Here is a 25,650-nt window from a genome sequence, read left to right on the forward strand (position 1 = left end):
TGTAATATTGAGGGTAAATTTGTAGACCACAAGGTGCCTACAGTGATGTAAGGTAAGGTTGTGGGTGGACAAAGCCAAGAGCTGTCTGATGTCCACAGAGACACATACAGAACAAACACGCACACACACACACGCACGCACACACACACACACATACACACACACACACACACACACACACACACACACACACACACACACACACACACACACACACACACACACACACACGCACGCACACACACACACACACACACACACACACACACGCGCACACACAGCACACACACACACACACACACACACACACACACACACACACACACACACACACACACACGCGCACACACACGCACGCACACACACACACACACACACACACACACACACACACACACACACACACACACACACACACGGACGCACACAGATGCACACAGACGCACACCTGCCTGAAGCCAAAAGGCGGAAAGAAACACATTGCACTAACACAAACACTGGAGTCAGTTTTTGTCATCAAACACATTTCTTCTGCAGTCCCTGTGTTTTATCTCAGCTCTGCTAGAGTGTAACGATTTGGGTGACTTCTGTACATTTGACTGACGACACGTATACGTACGGTCATTCCTCTCCACATGAAGCCTTTAAAAAAAGAAAATACCAATAAAAACACGAACAATTCTCCTAGAATAGTAAAGAGCTGTTGGGCACAGACAGCAGCAGTTTTGAGAAAGTCTAAAGAAAAGAAAAGTAATGTGACGGTAACAATTTCAAAGGGGTTGTGTAACATACTAAACAACAGCGGTACGTACAATTTTGAAGTCATAGTACTTTCATATTTAGGTAGCATTTCATGCTTCTTAATGGTACTGCACTATTTCAGAGTGATATATTAAACTTTTTATTCCACTACATTTAGCTGAGAGCTATACTTGTTGGTTTCTTTGCCGATTAAGACTTTAAAAACAAGATGTAACGACCGAATAGCTTGTTAAGTATTTATAGGTATCCATCCAGTATTGCTAGCTTTAGTTACGTACATGAATAGTTTTTCCTCGGCTAACCAATCAACCTGTTTTTCTGAATGAAAAGTATAACTTAAACAAGAATATTGTTTTGAAGACTTTGGGATTTTGATAAGGCTGATACATCCTGCTATAACCTTAAACCTGAGGTTTAAGGCTGCCAGCTAGTACTATGGATTCGAACAGTGAAAAGTTCAAGATAAACATGTATAGGAATACCCTTTTCCGTAAATGTGGTTAATTTCAAAAAGAACATTTTGTCATAAAAGTAATCCAGAATCCAAAGCAGCCTTTACCACTTACACATTTAAAATATCAGCCTGTTCTCATGAACCATTCGTTCAAAAAGCTATGAAAAGTTAGCACTGTAATTCGTAAACATTCCATGTTGTGCTGTATTCACTAAATGGACGGCTGCTGTATAAGAATGCGGCTGCCCTGTAGGGAAAGGTCAGAGTGGATGGGTGTTAACACACAGGACTTTAAAGCCAGAGAGCGGAGTTCGCTTCCTGGAGAAAACGAAAGCCTTTCAGTGTTTTAATCCAAACCACAATCTTTTTCCTAATCTTTTTGGGGGCTTTTCTGCCTTTAATTGATAGGACAGCTAAGTGAGAAAGGGGAGAGAGAGGGGGAAGACATGCAGGAAATCGTCACAGGTCGGATTCGAACCCTGGACCTCTGCGTCGAGGTATAAACCTCTCGGTATATGTGCACCTGCTCTACCCACTGCTCAACCCGGCCACCTTTTTCCTAATCTTAACTAGTCATTTTGGTGCCTGATCTCAACTTTCGTCGGGGCAAAACGCTCATATTTTGTGGACTAAATTTAACCGTAATGTCCACTGAAACAACCGGCAGCTTGCGGTGCTTTGTACCCGGCTCAAACTCACCTATTTTTGGGTAACTGAACCACCAACTATGGCTGATACAACGGAGGTCTGTAGACAGCGTCATGAAGCTCTGTAGCGGCTTAAACCACTAAACTAGCAACTGCCGCTGGGCGTCATGGAGCTCGTAGCCAGCTGGCATCACGTGACCACCCAGCGTCAGGTGACCAGCTGGCGGTCCCCTAATTTCGTAGGGTATCATACGTTTTGATGTGCACACATTCTCGTAAAACAATATCATACCAACCTATTCATGAGAATGCGTTGGAAATATGGTGTCTCCCACCTACAAAGCAATCTTTATCACTTGATAAAACCAGAATCCAGAGAAACCAGAAAAAACCCAAAACTGGTTTCCACTGTGCATGCGTGTGTCCTGCTTAATGCAGCGACAACAATGTGATTACCAGAAACCTTCCCAGATCCAGACACAATGAAAAATAACAATGCAGATTCCAGCACCAATTACAGAAGCTAATGTGCAATCATGTTAGCGTTGTGTAATATGAGCAATCACCTCCCTTCGCTGTGAACGCTAACTCTGTATTACAGTCATGCAGAGGACCTGAAACCCTCAGGAAGAAGCTGAAGGAGGGAAAAGGAGACAGAAAGAGGATTTATCTCTCCCAGCAGATGTAGAGCAGGCTCCTAGGGCTCCAAGTCAGCAGCCAGGACAGTTTACAAGCTGCAAAATAGATTGATTGACTATGGATCCCTGTCCCTGTGTGGCTGCCAACTCTGAGCTAATTAAAGAACTCTTCTCCGGAGAAACACTGCAGCAACCAAGCACATCCTATTTACTCTGAAGAAATAAAACACGTTCCCTTCCAGTAAACCAGCACAGGTGTCACTGTACTGTATGTTGAGAAATAGCTTGAGCCACAGAGAATACACCTAGACAGAACATTTGCATTTGTGTTAGAAAAGTAGGTAAATATGTTGGTGAAATGGTTTCCATACTTTGCCCTGACATTCAGCTCTGAGAAGGGCAGGGATTTGGAGGTAGCATATTCGGATATTGTACATCAGAATATTTACTGCAGACAAGCAATTCAAAAACTGAATGGCTGCAATCACCTGTTCTTGTTATGTCACATGCTGATTCTCCTAACCTTTAAAAAGACGCACGCTGAGGTACTCATCAGTTTGCATTAAATTTCACTACCCGCTTTCAGTTCAGATAACTCAAGATACACTGTCACAGTTGCAAAGCCATGTGGCTGGCAGTCACCATGAAACCTAATGATATTTAGGGGTAAAACTGACAAAGAGAGGTGGCAACATACATATAGGAATAATTTACTTCTTGACTTTCCTCATATGAAAAGGTGGAACGCAACTATATCTCTTAACATGTACAATTGCAAGGTACTTGCCATTACTGCCTTAACACTGTTTCAATGGTGATAAAATAGTTTTCCCTCTTTGTGCCATGGCTGAAGAGTCTGCAGCCAGGATAACAGCTCTGTGAGGCTGTACTTATAGACACAGTGGTGCTTTGAGCTAAATGCTAACGTGAGCACGATACAATGCTCACAATGAATGGCTGAATCCAAATGAGCACCTTCCAGACATGCGGACCAAGCCCTGCTCAAGTCTTTGAGGGTGCTGGGGGATAAAATGTTCTATGAGGCAAACACTCTATTCAAATTATTTTCAATTTTATTTAAAGTATCAAATCATGTGAGGAAAACTTCCTTTTAGGCAGAAACCTCGGACAGACCCAGGCTCTTGGTAGGCGGTGTCTGACGGTGCCAGTTGGGGTACGATGAACAGTGGCAATTATAGTAACATTAAAGATAATGGACCTATGACTAGAAATAGTAGTTGTAGTAGTTCACGGGGTAGCATGGCACTGCAGAGCTTAGCAGGATACATTCCATGAATATGAATTGACCCTGAAACTCATTTCCAAGCATTTTTTTCTAACAGTTTTAACAGTATTAATATTGGCAGCATATGCAGGATTTCTACAATTTCCCTCCAGATAAATTAAGTTCTTTTTTTTTAATCTTATCTTATGTACAGGGTCTGCAGCTTTACATTGTAACTGTATAATAGGGGTGGGGGAAAAAATCGATACAGCATAGTATCACAATATTTTCTGTGGCAATACTGTATTGATTCACAGACGCCAAGTATCGATCTTTTATTATACATGGGTTGGTCAGTTTGTCTACTTGACAATCTGATTTTGCGGCAATACAATTGAAGTGAGATGAACAAACAAAGAACTGTATCTTTTTAGATAAAACAGATGTTGACAAAGTTTCCTTTTGGGGACATAATTTGAAAATGGGAAAAATTTGAAGTTGGAAAAAAGTTAATGAATTGCAATATATCGCAGAATATTGCAATATGTTTAAAATTGCAATAATATCGTATCGTGACATAAGTATCGTGATGATATCGTATCGTAAGGCCTCTGGTGATTCCCACCCCTACTGTATAACTGATATGGCACAGTAAAACAATTCCCTTACATGAGCTGCCAAACACAATATTATATTCACATTAAACCCTTAAAGGGTAACTACCGTTTTTTTCAACCTGGACCCTATTTTCCAATGTTTTTGTGTCCAAGTGACTGATGGGAGCAACAATTGCCTGTATATCCTATAGGTTAATATGCAATTTTTATGTATTATTGTATATCCTATAGGCTAATAGGCAATTATTATGTATTTTTGTATCTCTTTTTTATACTATGTATATTGTATTATGTGTTATATGGACCTGTGTCTGCAATAAAGTTTATATACAGTATAATCTTTGACATTGGTCCAGTATTAAGCAAGATCACTGCAGTCAGCAGCGGCGAAGCTACAATGTAAGTTAATAGGGCAATTGTGCAGCTTGTGTATACGTTCACAGAAGTGCGTGACAACATTATGGAAAAGATTTTTAAGGAGGTCGACCTTTCTGTTAAAGAATAAGATCCTTTTTATAAACATAAAAAAAAATCTGTGTGTGTGTGTGTCATTATGTAGTAAGATCTGATGAGTCAGTAATGTGTTTGCAAGCATGCAGACGTACCGGTGCAGGAGTATTCGTCCACTCTGAGGAAGCCTGGCAGACAGTCACAGCGATGGCTTCCGGGCAGGTTGAGACACACGGTGTTGGACTGGCAGTAATGCATCTGGGTTGCACACTCGTCAATATCTGAGGACAACAGAGCAGATACAGTGGATTAATAACTCCCTGGCACACTCAGTCAGGACACACGGAGCGATTCCTTGGTCGACTGATGAGCACGTGGATGAGTCTTATTGAACTGCTTTAACACGGATGCTTTAATCTCATTACAAAAGGTACTGGTCTCTGTCCGTCAACTTGTTGCTTACAAATATTAATTACTGTACAGTCTTGCCCATCCATTTACTCATCAAACACACGCACAAACAAGACGTTTTCAAAGTAGAGTTTGGTTTTCCCCCACTTAAATATATAACTTACAGTGTGTTGTTTTGTTAGAGCAATATAAAAGAGTGCCAGGCAAGAGAGGACAAGGAAGAGAGAGACAAAACAAAAGAGATGCTAAAGACAATGGGGAGAGGAGAGAAAAGCAAAGGAAAAGAAAAAAAGAGGAAAAGAAAGAAACAGAAAATGAGAAAGGTGATGAGATAAGGACTTATATATACTAAAGAGGACAAAGGACAGCAGGGAGAGCAGCATCTTTCCGGGCATCCATAATGTTCAGCTAATATGATACATTAGAACCTTGCTTCGTACACAGACTCTCTCTCATCCTAATGTAGCTAGAAAGACACTGCATGAGCATTGAAACACTGAGCTCTGGGAGGCATTAGCTGAGCTGAATGACTGCTGATGAAATGGGATCGGAAACGCACAAGGGACGTGTTAATTTGTGTGTGTGTGTGTGTACACAGTATTTATGTGGATGTGAGCAGCAGAGAGAACCGGTTTCCTGAGGCTAACAGGCCTTTCCACCACTTAAGGGACTCTGTATGCTACACTTAAGGGAAGGAGAGAGTGAGGAAAGCATTTCCATATCCTCTCCTTGGACAAATACATTCCAGCTTTGAGGTTTTCAGCTTCACACATTCCGCTTACAACAGAATGAAATTTTGTATGAAGTATGTAATTGACTTACATGCAACAGCCAGAGGTTTTTTCTCGGCAAATTTCATCCTTGGAGACTGTACAGTAGGAGTGTTGAATTGCACAATCAAAGAGAGACGGATCATGTATTCAGGCGTACAAAGCCTCGCCGGCCTTCAGCATAAAAAGCATTGATCTGCTACATCAAAAACATGAAACTTACTAGAGTGCTTTCAGGCTGCAAAAAAAAGTACCTGAATCCAATTTTGTATTGTGTCCTGAAGCACTATTCCGCCCTGGAAGCTACTCATTAGATTACCCTTTATTAGCACCAAAGTGTTGTTCAAGCCTTATAATGGCCGGCCTGTGATGTCGCAGACATGCCGCCTTAATAATTCAAAGTTGAGAGCTCGCTGCTTTTGTCAGATTTCATTGAACTGTAAAAAGCATCTACTGTCAAAGCTGACACGCGATGGGACTTTCTGATTTCTGTTGTTCCAAGGTCCTGTATCCACTGTTAACCGTGTGTGTGTGTGTGTGTGTGTGTGTGTGTGTGTGTACGTCTGAATGTCTGTGTTCGCCCTCTACAGCCTCCTCTGGGAGTGCCGTAGCAGGTGAGGTCTGCTGACAGAACTGGACCTGTCATTTCACACAGGAGGAATTCATTTTTCTGGATTTCCCGGTGTGTCTCTCTCTCTGTATGCCCTCCATCCTTCCTCCTCCCCCTCCCCTCCACCACAGACCTCCTCCTCCCACTGAGCTCAGTTTCTTCATCTCTCTGCTGCTTTATTCATGCTGTGATGTAGGTCAGGGCTGGGGAGGGGAACAGCTAAAAATAAGGCAGGATAGGACTCTGCCTGCATGCACATCTATGTGTGTGTGTGTGTATGTGTATTAGAGAGAGTGAGTGAGTGAGTGAGAGTGAGAGTGAGAGAGAGAGAGAGAGAGAGAGAGACACACTGTGAGTTTGAAAGTTGAGTGTCTGGATACGGTAGGGCAAAAAGAGAGAAGACTCTTCATAGTGAGTGAGTGAGTGAGTGAGTGAGTGAGTGAGTGAGTGAGTGAGTGTGTGTGTGTGTGTGTGTGTGGGCGCGCACGTAGGAGTGCATGTGAACAGTAGTATCTGCATCCCCCCCTACTGTACAAAGGTTAATGGAAACTTTCTATCCAACAGCAATATTGTGACCTGCTCTCTGAAACTCTTTATTTTGTTTACTTTAATCAACATAGATTTTGTGTGTGTGTGTGCGTGCGTGCGTGACCTCAGCCACTGCAGCTGATCAGTCTCATTGAGCAGCCGACTGTAAGAAGCTGCTGCCTCAGATTGACGGAGAGATGGAAACAAATTCAGAGATAAACACCTCTCTAGACTTTAAAAAGTATTCACCAGATTGTTTTTTCTTTTCTAAAACATGAAACTTTTGGCGCAAGACGAGACTTGGGCATTCGTGTGCAAGTGTGTGTTCGTGCACTCCCATGCATGGTTCCTAAAGGTTTCCCACTTCAGAATTCAAAACGGTTTATCAATCTACTTTCCTGTTTTCAAGTTGTCTCTCACTCAGCAGGGCGTTTTCAAAAACTCATGGACAGAGTTCTGTGGAATTGGGTCGAAAGATTGAATGGTGTTTGGCAACAGAACAGACGATTTTGGAGGCAACTCAGATCTCAGATGTTCATCGTTTAACACGGATCGCTGTTAGCTAATAGGAAATAAACTTTTGTACAGAAACTCTTAATTCCAAATATTAAAAGTTAGTCAAAAACTCAGTTTAACTTATAAATGAGGGGTTTGAGTACAATAACCACAGTGAGAAGTGCTCAGAGTTGTGCTCTTTGAATGTCCTGTGGTTCATTTCTCATCTGAACTTCTGTATTATTGTTCTGTAGACTCTTTGCAACACTTTTGTGGATGGATGGCTGTGGCAATATTACTTCTGTTGCATTCAGGCTAATATAGTTCACTTGTGTCAAGCAGTTACAATTTTTGAAATTTTGAAAAAACGAGTGGCAGAGTATATGTATACTGTACATCTTAAACAATTCCTGGAGGGATTCTTTAACCCTTGTATTGTCCTTCGTGTCATGGGGACTTGGTTAGTTTATTTACATTCTGTATTAGCCTGTCCAAACGCGTTCGATCGCAGTTCACGTCAGGTCACCAGAGGACCCAAAGCTCAACGCCAGGCCAATGCAAAAATGTCAAATAATGGGACCCGAAGGACAACACAAGGGTTAAGAGATCTAAGTTACACAATGTTGTAATCTGTAGTATATCAGCACATCTACATCCAAAGTAAAATAAATAAATAAATAAATCAGTATTTGTAGGTGCCTCGGTACTAAAACAAAGCTGCTACATCTCTGGATGCTCCTCCCTAACAGACCGGCATAGCCACAACAGAGCGCCATCTAATAATTCATGTGCATAACTTAAGAGATAAGCGACAGCTGCTAAAGAATTTCTTTTTTAGAAAAGGACTTCCATCCAAATGTCATCACCCCTCTTGATACGTATCTCATCACGCTCTCAGCAGATGTCTCCTTCACAGACACACAAAAACAACAAACAGCATTCCCCTCTTCTTTGACCTCTCTCTCTCTCGCTCTAGCCATCTCTATTTTCATGTACACAGAAGTGAATCTCACCCAGCAATTACACACCATGATAATTGAGGGTTGCACAGAGCATTGCTTTCCCACATACAGGCGCACAAATACACACACACACACACACACACGGGCTGTGTTGAAAGAGAGATGGGATATTTCATTTATTTTCTCTAATGCGTTTGGTGTAAACAGCTAATCAGCTGGTTTTTCATTTGACTTCACTGAAATACAATAAACAACCGAAACATTGTGAGTGAGAATTTTTTTTTTTACAATTACACATATTATTATGTCTATATGCAAGTCAATGATATTAAAAAAATGTATGAAGTTACAACAGTAAACAGCACAGAGTTAACTTGATGATGATAATAATAACAATATTGTTCAACTACGTTGGGCAGTTGCTGTCAAGTCAGGACAATTTAATTTAATATAGCGCAAAATCCCAACAGAAGTTATAGACACTTTTTATGTAGAGCAGGTCTAGACCTTACTCTTTACTGGGAGACAGTATTGTCTTATAGTATTTTTTTCAGTAACAAATAGTGTTAGCCAAATTCAGTAATTACATAACAGTTACCAATCCCAGTAACGCTCCTTTCCTCCAGCAGTTTGGAGGGTCAGCTTGTTGACGTATTACTGGAAGTTGGATCGCAGGCTCATCATCAACTTTGTCCCTGTGCAGTGCAAAGACTGGTCTGAGACGCGTTCGCTTAGCACACGGGCTGCGAGAATACACTTTGGGTTGCGTTCACGCCTACCTCGTTTGGTCCGTTTAAAACAAAGCGTTTGGTCGGCTAGTTGTTCGGGCTGGTGTGAAAGATCATCCCAACTCTGGTGCGGATCAAACAAACAAACTCTGGTCCGCTTGAATACGGGGGTCTCAGTTCGCTTCCAAGTGAACTAGAGTTCGGTTCAATTCAGGTGAAAACGCGATCCGACCCAAATACAGGAAGTGAAAACCAAAAACCATTTACTAGGGTGCAATTTCAACCTTGCACACAATTTACAGATTTATGATTGAAGGGATGATAACTTTCAGATCCATAAGCTGTTCTGACCACACGTATCGCTGGTCGTCTGTGTGACATCATCATCATCATCATCATCATCATCATCTCTCTCTCTCCTTTAGTCTACTTGCTGTCTGTCAGCTGCTCACATTGTTCGCCTTCTTTTAAAATATCAGAAACACTAAAACAGAACCGGAAAAACGCATGATGCTATGAATTTGCCGTTGCTCCATTATTTCTGAGACCAGACATGTGTCAGCGAGTTTCGGATATTCTGTCCAATAACCAAGCGACCGTGTGACGTGTGCTTACAATGTTTGGTGCGTTTGACAAAGTGTAGTGATGTTTGAAAGCAAACCGAACCAAATGAAAAATGCAACAATCGCAACGAGAACCACAGAACTGTCTGTAAGTGTGAAAGCGCCCTTAAATAACTCCAAAGTTGTCTTATTACATTTCGTCTTTACACATCCAAGAATCCCTCGGGTTTTGTTCAAAGGCTTGTGTTGTGCTGTGGGCTGTCACCAGAGAGTCAGCAGTGAAAAGCTGAACCACAATGATTGTGTTGTCTATTTTTTAGATGCTTTAAATACATTAATGTGACATGTACTGTAGGCGTGGCATTTTGTGATTCGTTCAAAGTAGCTTTGACTGAGCCGGGCTGAGTAATTGAAAGTAACGTAACTTATTACTTACTTGAGTAATTGGTACAGTAATACATCCAATCTTCCAATGAGCAATAGGTAAATTAACTACTGTCTTCAAGAAGCATCAAACAAATACTGCCATTTATTCTACACACTACTACTAGAGTGTACCATTTACTTTTTGGTTTTAAAGTACAACTTTGACGGTGTGACCACATGTGCAGCTGTAACGCATTGCAGACTGTAAGTCAGAGCATCAACTGTCAGTGACTCCCATTTGAAATAAAAAGCTTCTTCAGTGTTGACTATGGGACTAGTCAATGACCCATCTTGAAACAAGACGGCAAGTTGTTTATGAAATTCAAGTGAAGCTCGGTGACGTTTGAATGCTTCAACTGGCAGTTTGCGCGAGTTTCAGCCACACACGTCTGCACATTGTGTTAAGCTGCTTTTTATCAGCTGCTGTCCTGAATAAAGAAAAAGGGACTGATGTTTACTTGACGAGGCCATAACAGTGCTAACTTCCATCTTCGTAACAACTTTAAACCAACACACTTTGCTTCATTGATCTTTGCTGTGTCATCAGCTAATCTCCCATTCATCCCAACAGCTCTGTCCCCACAGGAATCCTGTCTCTCTGGTGCAATTACAGCTAAAACCTAAAATCTTATCAAGCATTTACTGCTACTCCAATGCATGAACACCTCTTACATTGAGTGATACTCAGCTCGCCTCTTGACATGCATCAAGCTCAAATTCAGGATTTCAGTTGGTCATCTCACTGGTCTGCTTTAGTGGATAGCGCTTTAGAAACTAAAAACTTTTTTTTCCGAACACAATGCCATTCTCAACACAGTGAAATGAGGATAAAAGATTAAAAGTTTCCATTCCTGTGATGGGTTTTTGATCCCTGTGGGGAAGATGTTTTTCATACAGTATGAAAATGAGCAGCAGGAAAACGGAAATTTATCTAATCCAGCAATTACATACCATGATAATGGAGTCTTATAAACAGCGTTGCTTTCAACAACTTTGACTTGTGAATGAAGAAAGTGAGCCTGGATATCTCCCACTATGCTTCATTCCTCCTGCCGCTGTGGGAACTTAGATCACAACTTGAAAAGAACCCTATTATTATCCTTTAATGTGGACTGAACCACGGAGAGGACCAAATGGTTTTCATGACGGGGGTTTAATTTTCACACAGAGGCCTCAACTCAATGAATAAACTCTCTTATCTCCCTGTGCTGTAAACAAATCAAACACAAAAAAACAACAATCAACATGCAGCACAGGATGCGGTGTGCCCCGTCCTTAAAGCCAGAGGAGAAAAATAACTACTGATGCATTTAATTAGAGAGCCTTTAGAGAGCAGAAGCTCTTATCGCCATCCTTGTCCTTCTAGAAGACGCATAGAGAGCAGGAAGTGCTCTGGTTGAGCAGATTGGAGCCTGCGCAGGTACACGCTGTTTGCATTGTCTGTCAGAGAACAGCTTGCGGGTATGAGAACTAAATATGGTGTGGTTCTCTATCAGGAGAAGGAAGCAAGGTGAGCAAGGTGGTTTAATCTCCCCGTCACTCTGCAGCTCCAACGAGGCGCAGCCATTCACTGAGCTGCACACTGACAGACTATCAGACAGACACTCTGAAGAAAGTGTGACAGAGTCCTTCTGTCAGACAGTTTACCTAGATGACAGGTACTGGGTGTTTGTGTGTTCACCCAGGTATATTTACTTCTTAGCTTAGAAGAGTACTCCTGGGTGCCCACTGACTGGAATAAATCCACATATCAGCCAGAAGAAGGCGGTGCGGTGTGCAACTTTCCACACGGATTAGCGAATTACTGCACAGCGGAGGTCTTATTGTTGCAAGTGAAAATCCTAAACACAAACTGAATTTGCTTTGTCGGAGCGAAGAGATGTATATCACAGAGGACAGACACAATCCACTGTAGCAGTCTCGGGTGTTTTAGAATGAAAATCAGCGTAGAGAATGATCCCGTGCAGCAATCAAATTTGATTTGATTTGATTTATTTAATTGTAAGAGAGTGCCTTACACATGATAAAAGGACATCAAATACAATCAAGGATAAAAACACAATAAAGTCCAACACTTATTTCCATTGTGGTCCTCAAACACACCTCATCCAGACTATCCACCATTTTTCCGAATATGACAATATTCCGAATTTGATATAGGTCATGTAAACAGCATATTCCAGTTGGATATTCAGAATATCCAAGAAGGCCTTTTTCCGAAATATAACATTTTACGATGAAGACGTGGGATATTTCGGTATTATTCGGTGCATTTAGAATATGCGTCTCAATCTAGGTTTTAACGCCCAGTTTACAGCCATACGCCCAGTTTACAGCCAGTTTACAGCCAGTTTCGCCCAGTTTACAGCCAGTTTACAGCCAGTTTACAGCCAGTTTACGCCCAGTTTACAGCCAGTTTACAGCCAGTTTACAGCCAGTTTACAGCCAGTTTACAGCCAGTTTACGCCCAGTTTACAGCCAGTTTACAGCCCAGTTTACAGCCAGTTTACAGCCAGTTTACAGCCAGTTTACAGCCAGTTTACAGCCAGTTTACAGCCAGTTTACAGCCAGTTTACGCCCAGTTTACAGCCAGTTTAGAGCCCCTTGTCTGTTTACGGCTTACAGTCAGCTCTGTGCGTTGCTATGGTTGCTGTACACAAACCAACCAGCCAACAGTTTGCAAGGCTGCAGGCCTGATTAGAAGGTGATACACCACTACTTTTAGACATTATCAAAGACTTGGTTATCAACAGGTTTTTGGATATGCGCACACATCGCTACTCCGACCTTTTCAAGAAGCTGGTTGAAGGAATGAAAGAGGGACGCTGTGTTCACGCCGTCCAACAAGTCCGCCGCTGCTGGAAAACTTCGTATTTTGTACGGCTACATGTAAACGGGAATATAAGTGGAATATTCACTTTGATTAGCCATGTAACCAGCTTAGTCGGAATATTGTCTTTTTCACAATAAGGGCAACAACTGGAATATTATGTGCATGTAAATGTGGTCACTGTTACAAAGACACATATAGCACAAAGCTTTCCTGCTGCAAATGCAAAGTGTCTGAGGTTCACCTTCCTCCATCACAAAATAAATGATGTAAAAATGGAATGACAATTTTCACCACAACTGACCGTGAACACATTAACGCACACACGTGAACATTAGCATATTGTGTCCTGTAGGCACTGTTTTTGTTTTTTTTGTTACGTTCTTGCTGCTCTGCTAGTTTCTTGTCTGTGTGGTTTGATTTGTGCTTGTCTGTTAATGTTTTGTCTTCTGTCTTGCAATGAAGTAGGAAAAAAAGAAAAAAAGAAAAAAAGAGATGTGCTTATACGTTTCTTCGAAATAAGTCATTCAGCATGAAAAAAGCTTAAAATAATTACTAATCAACTAAAGAAGTCTTAGTTGACTAAGACCAAAACTGCAGATTAGTTGCTAATCGACCAGGAGGGGGCATCCCGAGTTCATTGCCGCGTGACTTGCACCTATGATTTATTTTTCAGCTTTTCAGCAGCTTGTTCAAAAACATGCACATGCAGATTCTTACAAACATTCAAACACAGGCTGAGATGCACGTGTGTGTCTTTGGACAGACACACACATGAAGTTGCGCCAATGACAGGCTGATAATCAGGAAGCGGTGCAGATGCTGTTGTGTATGACGATGAGTTAAGAAGCTGAGAGGTAAACACAGATGCTGCCAGAGAGAAAACAGTGACTGAAAAGCTGCCTGCAGTACTCATGATTGATTAGTCCTTTTTCAGGACACAAGTACCGTTGCAGTCCTGTGGTCCAATACTTGTAATCAGGAGAACAAGTTTGATTAGCTCAAAGAAAAGGGGCTGCTACCATGAGTCCTTGAGCAACACTTCAACACAGACCAGATTCAGGCTGTGTCCATTAAGGCCCGAGAAGCTCAAAAAAAATGTTATGCTTGAACCTGACACAGTTTTAGTGTAAAAACGTTCTGCCTTCCCTTTGACCCTTGGACACACCAACAGGCCCTCCAACCTACTGTACAGGACAAAATCTGTTGTTTGTTAGTGCTTTATAAACCAAACCATATTGTTTTCTGATCTACCACCTCTGTAATACTACTTTCATTTCTGCTTCTGAGAGATGACAGTCATTATCCACACGCCCACGGCAGTTGCTTGCTAGGAAAGAACAAAGGACCAATGCTGTTGTTTTTCTGCTGAGCTACTGTCTCGAGCATATAGGCAGTGGATTTTGAGATTCCCGGGGATACCTCAAACATACCGTATGAATCAAAATATAAAGACTACAAACTGTGCAAAGAACATCACCAGTTTATTGATCAAAACAACCATCTAATCACCAAATGAGAACGGATAAACAAGCAAATAAACAAGTTAAGTACATACAGTGCTGCTCATGAGTATAGGAACCCATGCTAAAGTTGACTAAAAAGAGGAATAAAAAAAATCATATTTTGGAAATTGATCTTAATGCCTTAATTAAAAAAAATGAGGAAAAATCCCACCTTTAAGGATACCAATTTTCTTTGTGAACAAAGAATGTATCGTAAATAAATAATTAATTTCAGTTAGCCTAATAGCTGGTTTGATTTGCATTGAGAGATGATCTTATGGAAAGTACCCCATGCCAATCTGTAAATAATTAGTGCAAAAAAAGGTTTTTAAGAATCGGTTTAGGAATCGGAATCGTTTTAAAAGTACCGGTTCGGCATCGGAATCGTAAAAATCCAAACGATACCCAACCTTACCAATCAGTGACCAAAACCTGCAGGATGACTCCAAGGAAGTTAAATATACGCAGTAGGGCACTGTTCAATCGTAATGCCTCGACACAGTGCCCAATCCCCTGCATAGCTTCATTAGACAACATTTCTATTCGTCTGAAAATGACACCCCCACCGCGTGATTTCCCTGTTGTTGGTGCTCACAATTGCCTGCGGGTGCCCAAGCTCATCACTAATAAACAGAACCACCAGAAACACTCTCCTCCAAAACACAGACAACCCACAACACATTTTGTTTATGTGCATTTTGTGCGTTTTGTTTACATCAATCCCACTGTGTTTTCAACAGATCTATGGTTTTGTACTTTTCTCCCCGGGCATAGCCAGCATGCATTACTCTTCTATGAGCTGTATCAGTCGCACACACGCACACACACATACACACACCCTTGATTGACCCTGTCCCCAGGACTGTGGGAAGGGTGGCAGCAGCAGATGGTTGAATTTAGCTCTCATTGTGTCAGGTTACTGCAACACACACACACACACACACACACACACACACACACACACACACACACACACACACACACACACAGCCAAATGTGCCAGGAAGGTCATCTACATACTATTATGCAAGTCCAGATGACAACTTGTTTCAGATTATTGGGCATTTTCAATCATTAGTAACCAGTTGCTAGGTAACAGCGATGCCTCACGGCTTACAAGCTGATTGATTTAATTGATATCACATCAGTCACCATTCACCTTGTAGCGGATGGGGAAAGACAGCAATAGAAAGGTGATGAGGTGTTGAGCTGATATTATCCTGCCAGCATCCTTCGCCCGTGTTTTCGGTTACTATGGAGGAAAATTTACATCTTTCATCTCTCTGACTCACTTCACATTATGGAAAGTGACGGAGGAAGACGAAGAGAGGCAGACCGACCCTTTCAAAACAGGGAGAGAAATCAAAGCAGAGACGGATACACAACAAAAGAGAAGAATAAAAGAGAAACTACGATGCAGAGAAAGATGCAGAAACAGAAAGAAAACATGGACAGAAACTGAAAGAAACAGACAACCCAAGCTTTGAGGAAAGCACAGAAAGAACCTCAAAGTAACAACATTGCACTCGTTGTGACTTCATCGACGACAGTAATCATTTGACAGGAGGGCCAATATTAGGGTATAAATATTTGACAACACAGTGTGGGAGCGCTTAATTAGCTTCATTGTTATTCCCATCCAGATGCAGCTGCTATCTGGAGAGAATGCTGACAAGATGATTGTGTGCGAGAGCAGGTGTAAATGTGGATATCACGTTAAGTTTTAATTAGACGTTATCTTTCTTATTTTGAGTTCAGCTTTAATTTGGAGGTGGTGGGTGTTTGATTCATTTAGTTGGAGTTTTTCTGGGAGGCACACGCGAGAAGGCAAAGAAGGATTCAACTTGTTTAAGATGGAAAGAAAAGTTAACTTTAATGGATTATTTGTTTAGGTTCCTTAGAGTAACTAACTACAGCAATGTCCTCATAGTAGAGATGGACATTATTTGGCAATTGAATTTCAAGTGTTGGGAATGATTCAAATCAATGAATTGCTTTCATTTAAACTAAAATCTGAAGTTTCTGTCTGTTTGTGGTTGTTCAGGTCAAAGTGATGTTTGAACTACAAGCATGGCAGAGTAGTCAGAGTTGAAACACAAAGGAATGCATCAAGCTACAAATAAGTGACTGGTTTGGACGTTTATTGGTGTTTTTTGCCCCCGACGGTGCCTTCCAGGCAGCACTGGTTATGGTTAGGGTTAGTGTTAAGGTTAGGTTAGGTGCCTTGAAGGCAGCGGTCGCGGCGCTGCCTGGAAGTAGCAGTTGGGGGCAAAAAAACACCATTGAGTGGTTTGGACAGACTTTAATACTTTTTTTGCCAGAAACTTAGCCAACTGCTACCCTAAGCAATGGAAATGGCGAGCAGAGCAGAGACAACAGCAGCAAGCAGCTGTTTTCTGAAAAATAAATACTAATAATTTTACCCTACATGGCTAGCACCAAACCACAGACAAACAAAGTTAGTGGGTGAACATAGTGGAGCATTTATCTGCTAAAGAGCCTACAACGAGGACCACAATGGAAATAAGTTTGTAACTTTCTTGTGTTATCCTCGACAGTTCTGATAAATGTACAGTGTCACTGTGATGGCATCTTGTTATGCATTTATTTTTGTTACTGTCTAATAAATCAAATCAAAAAAATCAAAGCCAAATGAATATTGGACTTACATTCAACCAGGTGGCCAAAAGCACAACTCCAATATGAATACTAATGTTGCTACATCATATGTCACAGTTTCTTTAAAATGAAATACTAAGTACAAACCACTGTCTGCTTTGACATGTTCCTGACCCCCTTGCCCACCTCTCCCTGTTGCTTTTGGGAGGCGTCAACACACATTTTAAATTTCCTATGATAGTGTGACAGATTGTCAGCTCATGCCCGTGAGACACCAGCAGAGCCACTAAAATGTGAGTCTCATGGGAAAAAACTGAAGCTGTTACTTTTACAAGCATCAAAAGTTGAACTAATCAAATTAAGTTGTGGGCAGAATGTATTTTATTACTTTATCATAAATATAGTTTAATATTTCCATTAATTATTTCATTATTTGCAGAACGAATTAGAATCAAATATAATCACAGATGAATTATAAAGTTATATGTATCCTTATAATATGCATTTATATTACTAAGCAATTTCGTGTGTCAACACGGTTTTATTCTAAGATACAGTTTTGCATACTCTGAGCGGATATTGTGATGGAACAATTCTAATATTTCATGCAATTCTACTGATATCGTCCACCCTATTACCTTAGTACCTTGCTACTTACTTCAGGTCAACAAGCCCAGCATGTTTTGGTTCTGCGTAAAAAAAAAAAAAAAAAAAAAAAAGAAAATGTTTAATTGAAACTTCAGGGTTTTTTTTTTTTTTTTCTCTTTCTGATTTTTCACAGACTCTGACATTTTGAATTGAGTTTGTAAATGTTTTTACATGCCCCGCTGCTGCTGTGCCCCATTTTCCTAAAAGGTAGGTGTGTCAGCATGGAGCCCAGCGGGAGAAACAGCGAGTGACAATAGAGTAGCTGGGGAGAAGGCTGCAAGAAGGAGTATCACTCTCACTCACACACACACACACACACACACACACACACACACACACACACACACAGTTGTTTGTCCCTGAGCCTGGGACTGTTGGGAGGGCAGCGGCAGCAGATGGTCTGCAGTAGCTCTCATTGCGACAACAGGGAGTGAGGCACGGCCTGTTTGGCCCCGACCTGGAGACGCCACCGCCACATCCTGCGTCAGTGTCACAATCAACCTCTTTGCCGTAATTAGGGCCCAGCCCCTCTGGTTCCCTCTGACAGCAGAGAGCAGCTGGAGGACAGAGGAGGAGGAGGAGAGGTCCAATCCTCCAGACGAAGTGCAGCTGAGCCGTTCTCATGTTCCAACATGTGCACAAAACCACACATAGGTCCTCAGGTCATCTGAACGCGTTTGTATCAACTTGTGGGAAACTATAAAAGACTTCACAGACTGTTTCTCGGAACGTGCTCTGCTGCAATGACACAGTCTGTGCTCTGTAAATCTATGTTCCTGAGGCGCGCTTAGCGCACTCTCTGTGGAAACTAATTCAATATCAATCTGTCTATCAGTGCCTGGCCGCTAGCGCCACTTGAAGCAGCCGGAAAGGAGTTCAAGAAACGATGAAAAAAATATATATAAAAAGGAGGGAGTGAAAAATCTTACCAGCAAAACCTCTTGGCTGTGTTTGTTGCAAAATATGTTAAAATGTGTTTAAATAGCTGGTGTAATTTTGCAGTGTAACTACAGTTAAAATAGGAATACTTATACTAGATACATATAGACAACGTATAGACATATTAATAGCATTAGGTTAAGTTATTGTTTTGTCACATACTTTTACTTGAGACACAATGACCACGACATGTAACTCCAACCACCACCAACCCCCTGAACCAATTCTGCTAAACTACAGAGCTACAGAACTATCAGAGCTTTAGCATAAATGGGCAACAGGTGAGCTGCTCTTCTCTTTTGGAGAATTTCTTTCTGCCTGGAGATGGAAAGTGTATGACCGAAATCCACAAACACAGTGTCTACCCCTTCTCCAAGCTATGGAAGACTCATGTGGAGATATAGCAGTTGATGCTTTTCATGGCTGGATTCGCCATGCTAGGCGATAGTTCCCTGCTGCTTGGCCAGGGAAAACATTGCTTGTGATGTGGATGAGGTGCTGTGGCCAGACCAAAACAGAAGAGAGGATGCAGCATATTTTTTTTGTATTTATTTTTATTTTATTTTTTACTGTAACTGTATAAATTATTCTGTTGTTTTGTATGTAGACCACTGTACGTGCAACTTTGTGTTGGTTGGGATGTACACTGTGTACATTGTTTTTGTGGGAAAAATCAAATATATTTGTTAACGTGTATTTGGGTGTTCTGAGTATAAAAACTATAATATTTAATATACAAATATTTTACAACGCACTTATGTATGTACTGTCTGTAGTAAGTGTAACACTGAAGAAAAAAAGTCCTAAGTCATTATGATGAATGGAGAAGAAGTGTTCAACTGGTTCTAATAAAAGTCTATTCATGTGATGGTTTGTGTGTGTCATTGGAAAACAAAATACCATTTTGAGAAGAAATTACATTGTTTTGAATGTGAAGTTTCATTTTGCAGGAGAATTGAGGGGGTTTGCCCATTGTGTGTGTGTTTTTTGATTTGTGTGTAGAGTTCTGAGAGTAAACAAGTATGAGGCATGCTTTCAGAAAATGTGTGAAAAACAATTGAGAAAAACTGTAACTTCTCAACAAATTTATCCCAGTGTAGTGCAGTGTAGTTACTCCCTAACCCTTCGATATTTAGAGTCTTTTGGCCTGCAAATCGCCAAATCAGTGCTTACTTGGTAGCACACTTACAGTCTGGCCAAAATCGTGTGAAAACTACTTTAATGTTAAGTTACTTCCAGACAGCAAGGACACAGTACAAAACTAATGTAGTGAAGGAATTATGTTGATTTTGTTTCCAGGGTCAGTATGGTAGATAATGAAAAAAGATGGGTGCAAAACAGCTCAAACAGAGTTATCTTTTGACCTTAACCCCAACTTAATCCTAATCCCTAAACTATCTCTTTTTAAAGAAAAAAAAATGATGACCATCCATATGAGCTGCTTCGGAGGATTATCCTCATCATTCAACCCACAAATGCATCTCACTCACAGAGTTTTTTTTTATACTTTATTGTATATATTTATTGTGTTGATACATAGCGTTAGACCAGTTCTCACTATAAACATCTTGACAGTTTTTAAACAGTTTTTAACATGTTTTTTTTTTGTCATTGTTCACCAACATATATTTGTTCCATTTGTCTAGTCAAAACGCTGGGTTGGATTTTAATTTGAAAATCTAAAACAAACGCAACTATAACAATGATCTGGACAATCTGACAAATAAGGCCACCTTCTGTCCCCGTGACAACTGCATCAAACACATATTTACACATGTTTCTCTACATGGCAGGTCTTCTTTGAAGACAAGACGTTGACAACTAACTTTGGTAACACATCTGTTTCTGACAGGTATCCAAACCTGTCATCTGTTCTGCCAGATGCAAGACAGCACATTTCCAAAGCTACAGAGCGAAAGATGGATCGTAATCAGTCCTGAGAAGTTGGTGCATCTGAATCCACTGGTGACCTGTGCAAATGAACATCTTGTTTAACAGACGCAGACAGTCACATCAAAGTGCTGAGTCCATCATAACTGCTCCGTATTTTAGACACGCTGGGATTTTTCAAGATGAACATGCCGTATGTCGCACAGTATTAAATGACAGCAGGCATCAAGATGCAAATTTATATGTGAGGTCTCTAAATAGATTTGTATCTAATAAAAACAACATCTCTCCAATTGTTCCTTAATAAATGCACTTCGTTTTGTAAAGTGCCTTTGTAATTTTTCAAAATAAAAGGCAAATTTTGGCTTCTCAGCTCAGCCCTCCTAAAATCACTTTATATGGTTTTTCCCAATGCCATTTGGAGGAAAGATTATTACTACCTGTATTTTACTAATTGGCAACATTTCTCCCAAGCTATGAAGTGCTACATTCATACACAAGTTGAAATGAGGTGTTTTGGGAGGGTGTTTGGTTTACAAAGCACTGGAGACCTTAGTGCAGCACGTGTTGAGGTTAAAAATACACACTTGGTTTGATTAAATGTATTTATTTATATATATACTTTGTATTACTGCTGACTTTTTCAGTCTATAACTAAGATGATGATCTTTCCTGAAATATGAGGTTTTTGAATGCAACATTGTACAGATGATAGACACAGACAATATGTACTGCATGTCCCAATAAATTCTAGCCTGGTCCTACCAGACTCTCGTATATTTCATTTGTACAGAGAGCCATGGCACTCTCCATTGACAAGTGTTAACTTCCTTGAAGGTGGGTACTCTGCTGAAGAACTACTGGATCTGCCCAGAGCCACTCTGGATCTGTCATAACCAATCGCTAACGTTTGGACGTGACGTTGGCTTAGCATCGCTAGCATTCGCCTTAGCCAACTCCTTCACCATTAACGGAGCAAGCTGGAAAAATCAAACTTTTCCCGAAGCCCGTGTGGAGGAGGGCCACAACATCATGGCCACCAACAAACGTCAGCAAAGATTGTTATTGCTCAGGCTTTAACTTCTGGATATTCTGCAGCGTTGCCACAACGGACTAAATGGCTTCGCTTGCATCTCTGTGCACGACCTCAACGTCATCGTTCTCAGCCACTCCCTCTGTTCGCTGATTGGACCGCCAAAGATTTGGCCGGAGAAAACCCAAGAATACAGTAAACCCAGACGTGTACTGAAGGAACATGAAAATTGAGCAGAAGTACGTAGGAGGGCGGAGCCAGGCTAAATAAATGCTGGGGAGATGTAGGGAAGTGCAAAAACACAAGCTCAAACCACAGATCCAGACTGCGCTTCGTTTAACTACAAATTCAACATCACTCTAGTGCTCAACTCATAGAAATCAATTACAATAATGTAGGTATATCAAAATCACAATATTAAGCATCAATCAAAATGGCCACAAAATTATGGAGAATATCAATATAAATATTGCTTAACATAAATACAGAGTTGTGCCAAATCTGCCTTCAGTTAAGGAGGAGAAACGCTAATTAGATGTATAATTCTTCCAGCCAATAGGGGTGATCGCTGTTTACAACCCTTTCAATGTCGGTTTAACTAAACTTAACCAAGTTTTTGTACCTACCTAACCTTATACAGTATACCTGAATCACATCTTAGCCATAGTTATGGATTTAACTGTAGCACGGACACAATATATATTTAATGGTCTCTAAATTCAAAGTTTTTCCATAGTTAAATACTTCTGAAAAAATTTCCGTAAAATGTAAAACGTAATCTCTCTCGTTTGTCTTACACATTGCTTTGCGCTGCCTCATTCACTGAAGTGAAGACATTTCTTCTTCTTCTTTTTTTTTTAACATCACATATTTTTATTGTATTCTACTAGTGTCCCCTTATGATCCATCATGGAGTAGCTGTCTCTTTCCCTGAAGAGAGCTTAAAAGTAACCTCTCATCCTGAGGGTGATCCGACTGTCGTTTCACAAACGTTAACTCTGAAATAGAAAGCTGTTAAGTTCTGTAAGGATTTCTTCTCCCTAACTTCCAGTGGTATTACTGGTCATTTGCACTGTGCCGTACTGTATATCTTCAAATGGTTCAATCCTACTGCTCACATGTCCAATAGGTCAACAGAGGAAAACATCTCACGGGTTACAAGACCTGTGTGCGACCCAGGGTACTGGTCTCTGCAGGATATTTTATCTCGCTGAGAGACCCTCTAAGGCTGACCTCTCCTCGAATAGCTCCAATCTAAACTGGCAAATAATTTGGTAGAACATGTAACTCCAAACCCAACCTTCAAGTTATCCATTTTATTGTTCATACATACAACATATTTCACTCCTCACATATTACACAAAAAGAAAGTTATTGCACTACTCAACTGCATACTGTGCACCCAGAATGCCTTGGGCACATTGTTTCATATGGTTTGGCGGGGTGCCCAGGGGTTTTGGATTTTAATAAGAGGGTTTCAGAGATGCTGTCAAGCACATTGTTCAAACAAATTCCTTACTCATCAGCAGTCCTGCTAATGCAATACCACCTTGGAACTCTGTGAAAGATTGTAGATGTAAAGCTCTGCTCCTCTGTCGATATACAGAGATGGCTTCTTGACTTCATAGATATGGCAAGCATGGAACATTACTATTACTACTCTATACTAAACATCTTTACCCTAGTTTATCTGCACGTCCGTAAGGTCCAGCGTGGGTGGGAAGGAGGGTAGTGTGGTTCGAGTGCAAGCAAAGCAGATGCCCTTACTACTTAATGTCCGTCTGCTTGTGAATTTTATATTTCTTAATGCATAGATATTTTCATTCTTTATTTTGTGCAAAGTAGAGTATATTGTGTGTGGACATTGGACCCAAAGCTGTGGATGAGATTACTTTTGTATTGGTGTCATGTATATCTGTGTGGGATGGGACACTTAGTGGCATGACGCGTAAATAAAATATGATTTATTTAAATTTTTTAAATGATATGCCTACTTGAGATAACAAATCATTTGCCTTCTCTATGGCTTAAACTTTTTAACCTAATCTCGTAATGTAACTGTGTTTGAATCTGACTACAAAAAGTATCTAAAAAGCTTTGTATTAAAGTCAACTTGCAGTGATAGGTAATCCATCACAGTAACAAATGCATGACCTTTTGCAGGCAGGACTTTTACACGAAAAGCAAAAGTTTGACCACAAAGAGCAAAGTCATTATTTTCGAAACAGCGTGGTGGTGCTCTCTCGGGCAGTGTTGTGTTCTTTAATTGAGAGTATGTCAAAAAATCCCAAACAGCTTCATTTCATCTCTATTTATCATAAGTAATAAAGCAAAAGGATTTCATGACACACATCGATGCAGGTCATCTTGCTTCGCTCTGAAAGCTCCGCAAAATGGCCCAGACTTCCTAGTACAGAAAGTTGATATTCTAATCTACTGGGGTGTCGCCTCCTCCCATTGGTTGGTCGGGGCCAGGATCCATTGGCCCTTTGTTGGCGCGTAAGCGTGTCCACTCCAGCGCAATCCCCGGTCCAAGGTTTCTTCATCGCTATGGTTGTCTTGCAACCCCTCACCCAGTTAGAAGATGTCGGCCTGACAGGATATAGCTTCCCCCCCAGGAAACGACTACGTTCCTTTTGTTGCGGAGTCAACTGATTGACCCCCTTGACCTTCCTCTCTCCCAACCCCTACACATACTTCTGCCTCTCTTACTGAAGTCAAGAACCGATACAAGCCATTATATTTAAAGAAAGTAATTATAACTGCTTGGTTATAATATATAGTATAGAAAGTCATTATGAAAGATTGCTTTTACTCAGGGCCTTGGTGTGTCCTTGTTTTGCTGAATTTAGGCCCTTTAGCATGTAGACTTTTATTGATTTTTTTCACATTGGCCATAGGGGTGCATATTTTCTGCCAGGTTTCAGTTCAACTATACTGAACTTGACCCCAAATACACTGACCTACACAATGCACATCCAATGGACTTCTGGCACGGACAACAGGAGGAAGCTATCGCACAATTTTACTCTAGAGAGGAACGCTGGGAAAAGTAACATTTTGTGCATCTCTGAACTCAAAGAGTTACCAACGACATCCATGTTTGTCTTTCCTCTCTGACTTTCCAACACTGTGTGTGAAACCAAATAGGTTTCTGCAAAAACATGTCAGATGTCAAAGCGTCCTAGAAATGATCCCCTGCGTTCCTCACTTAACTGTGACAACAAAATGCATGCAACTAAACGTTCACTATGATTGATTAGCCTCTGAAACTAGTAGTCCTGGAAGTAATGTAATGTAAAAACACGTTGCGCGTTTTAGAAATGCAGTGATGTCAAGTGGGCATCACAAGTTATAATAATAATAATGAGCTAAAACACTGATATGGTCCTTTAATTAAATAATAATTGGAATGCGACCGCTAGAAAGTAATACCAACTGTGCATCAAATTTCAGTATAACAGTAACAACCCCTTCTACCTTCCGTATGAACTTTCTCATTAACTTCTCTCTAAATCTTCAATATATCTTCTAGTGACTTGCAGTCTGCCTTTGCTCATGTACCTGTGTCCTTCTACTGGCTGGGGCTCTATCTAGCTGAGCTCGCCCTCAGTCCCTCCCCTCCAGCACTGATGCTATCAGCTCCTGATTCACTGTAGCCGCCTCAAATCTTATAATTGATACCGAATCCCGATGCCCCGAGCAGCTGACATTCAACGCAGTCTGAAGGACAACTAGGGAAATGAGGAGCATATAATGGAATATGCCGCCAGCACAAACAGGAGGAAGAGCCACTTGTAATGTGATTTGCTCCAGCGCTTAAATATCAAGTGCAATTAAATGCCAGTGACGGCGGGATGGAGACGGGCTGCATCTGTGTCTGGAAACAAATTTGCTCCC

The 25,650-nt window shown here is 40.9% G+C and overlaps 2 protein-coding genes across 2 annotated transcripts in view; both read right to left on the reverse strand.

Annotated features, from left to right (window-relative positions):
- Window positions 1-25,650, reverse strand: part of LOC114571720 (protein kinase C-binding protein NELL1) — a 130,841-nt gene that overhangs the window by 76,798 nt on the left and 28,393 nt on the right. Inside the window, exon 2 of the mRNA XM_028602900.1 lies at window positions 4,949-5,074. Within this exon, the coding sequence (XP_028458701.1) occupies window positions 4,949-5,051 (103 nt within the window). The 5' untranslated portion in view covers window positions 5,052-5,074. The remainder of the gene's footprint in view (window positions 1-4,948; window positions 5,075-25,650) is intronic.
- Window positions 20,490-25,650, reverse strand: part of LOC114571527 (protein kinase C-binding protein NELL1) — a 208,514-nt gene continuing 203,353 nt past the window's right edge. Inside the window, exon 13 of the mRNA XM_028602625.1 lies at window positions 20,490-20,797. Coding sequence (XP_028458426.1) covers window positions 20,733-20,797 — 65 coding nt within the window. The 3' untranslated portion in view covers window positions 20,490-20,732. The remainder of the gene's footprint in view (window positions 20,798-25,650) is intronic.

Source organism: Perca flavescens, chromosome 1 (genome assembly GCF_004354835.1).
Source record: "Perca flavescens isolate YP-PL-M2 chromosome 1, PFLA_1.0, whole genome shotgun sequence".
Lineage (NCBI taxonomy): Eukaryota > Metazoa > Chordata > Actinopteri > Perciformes > Percidae > Perca > Perca flavescens.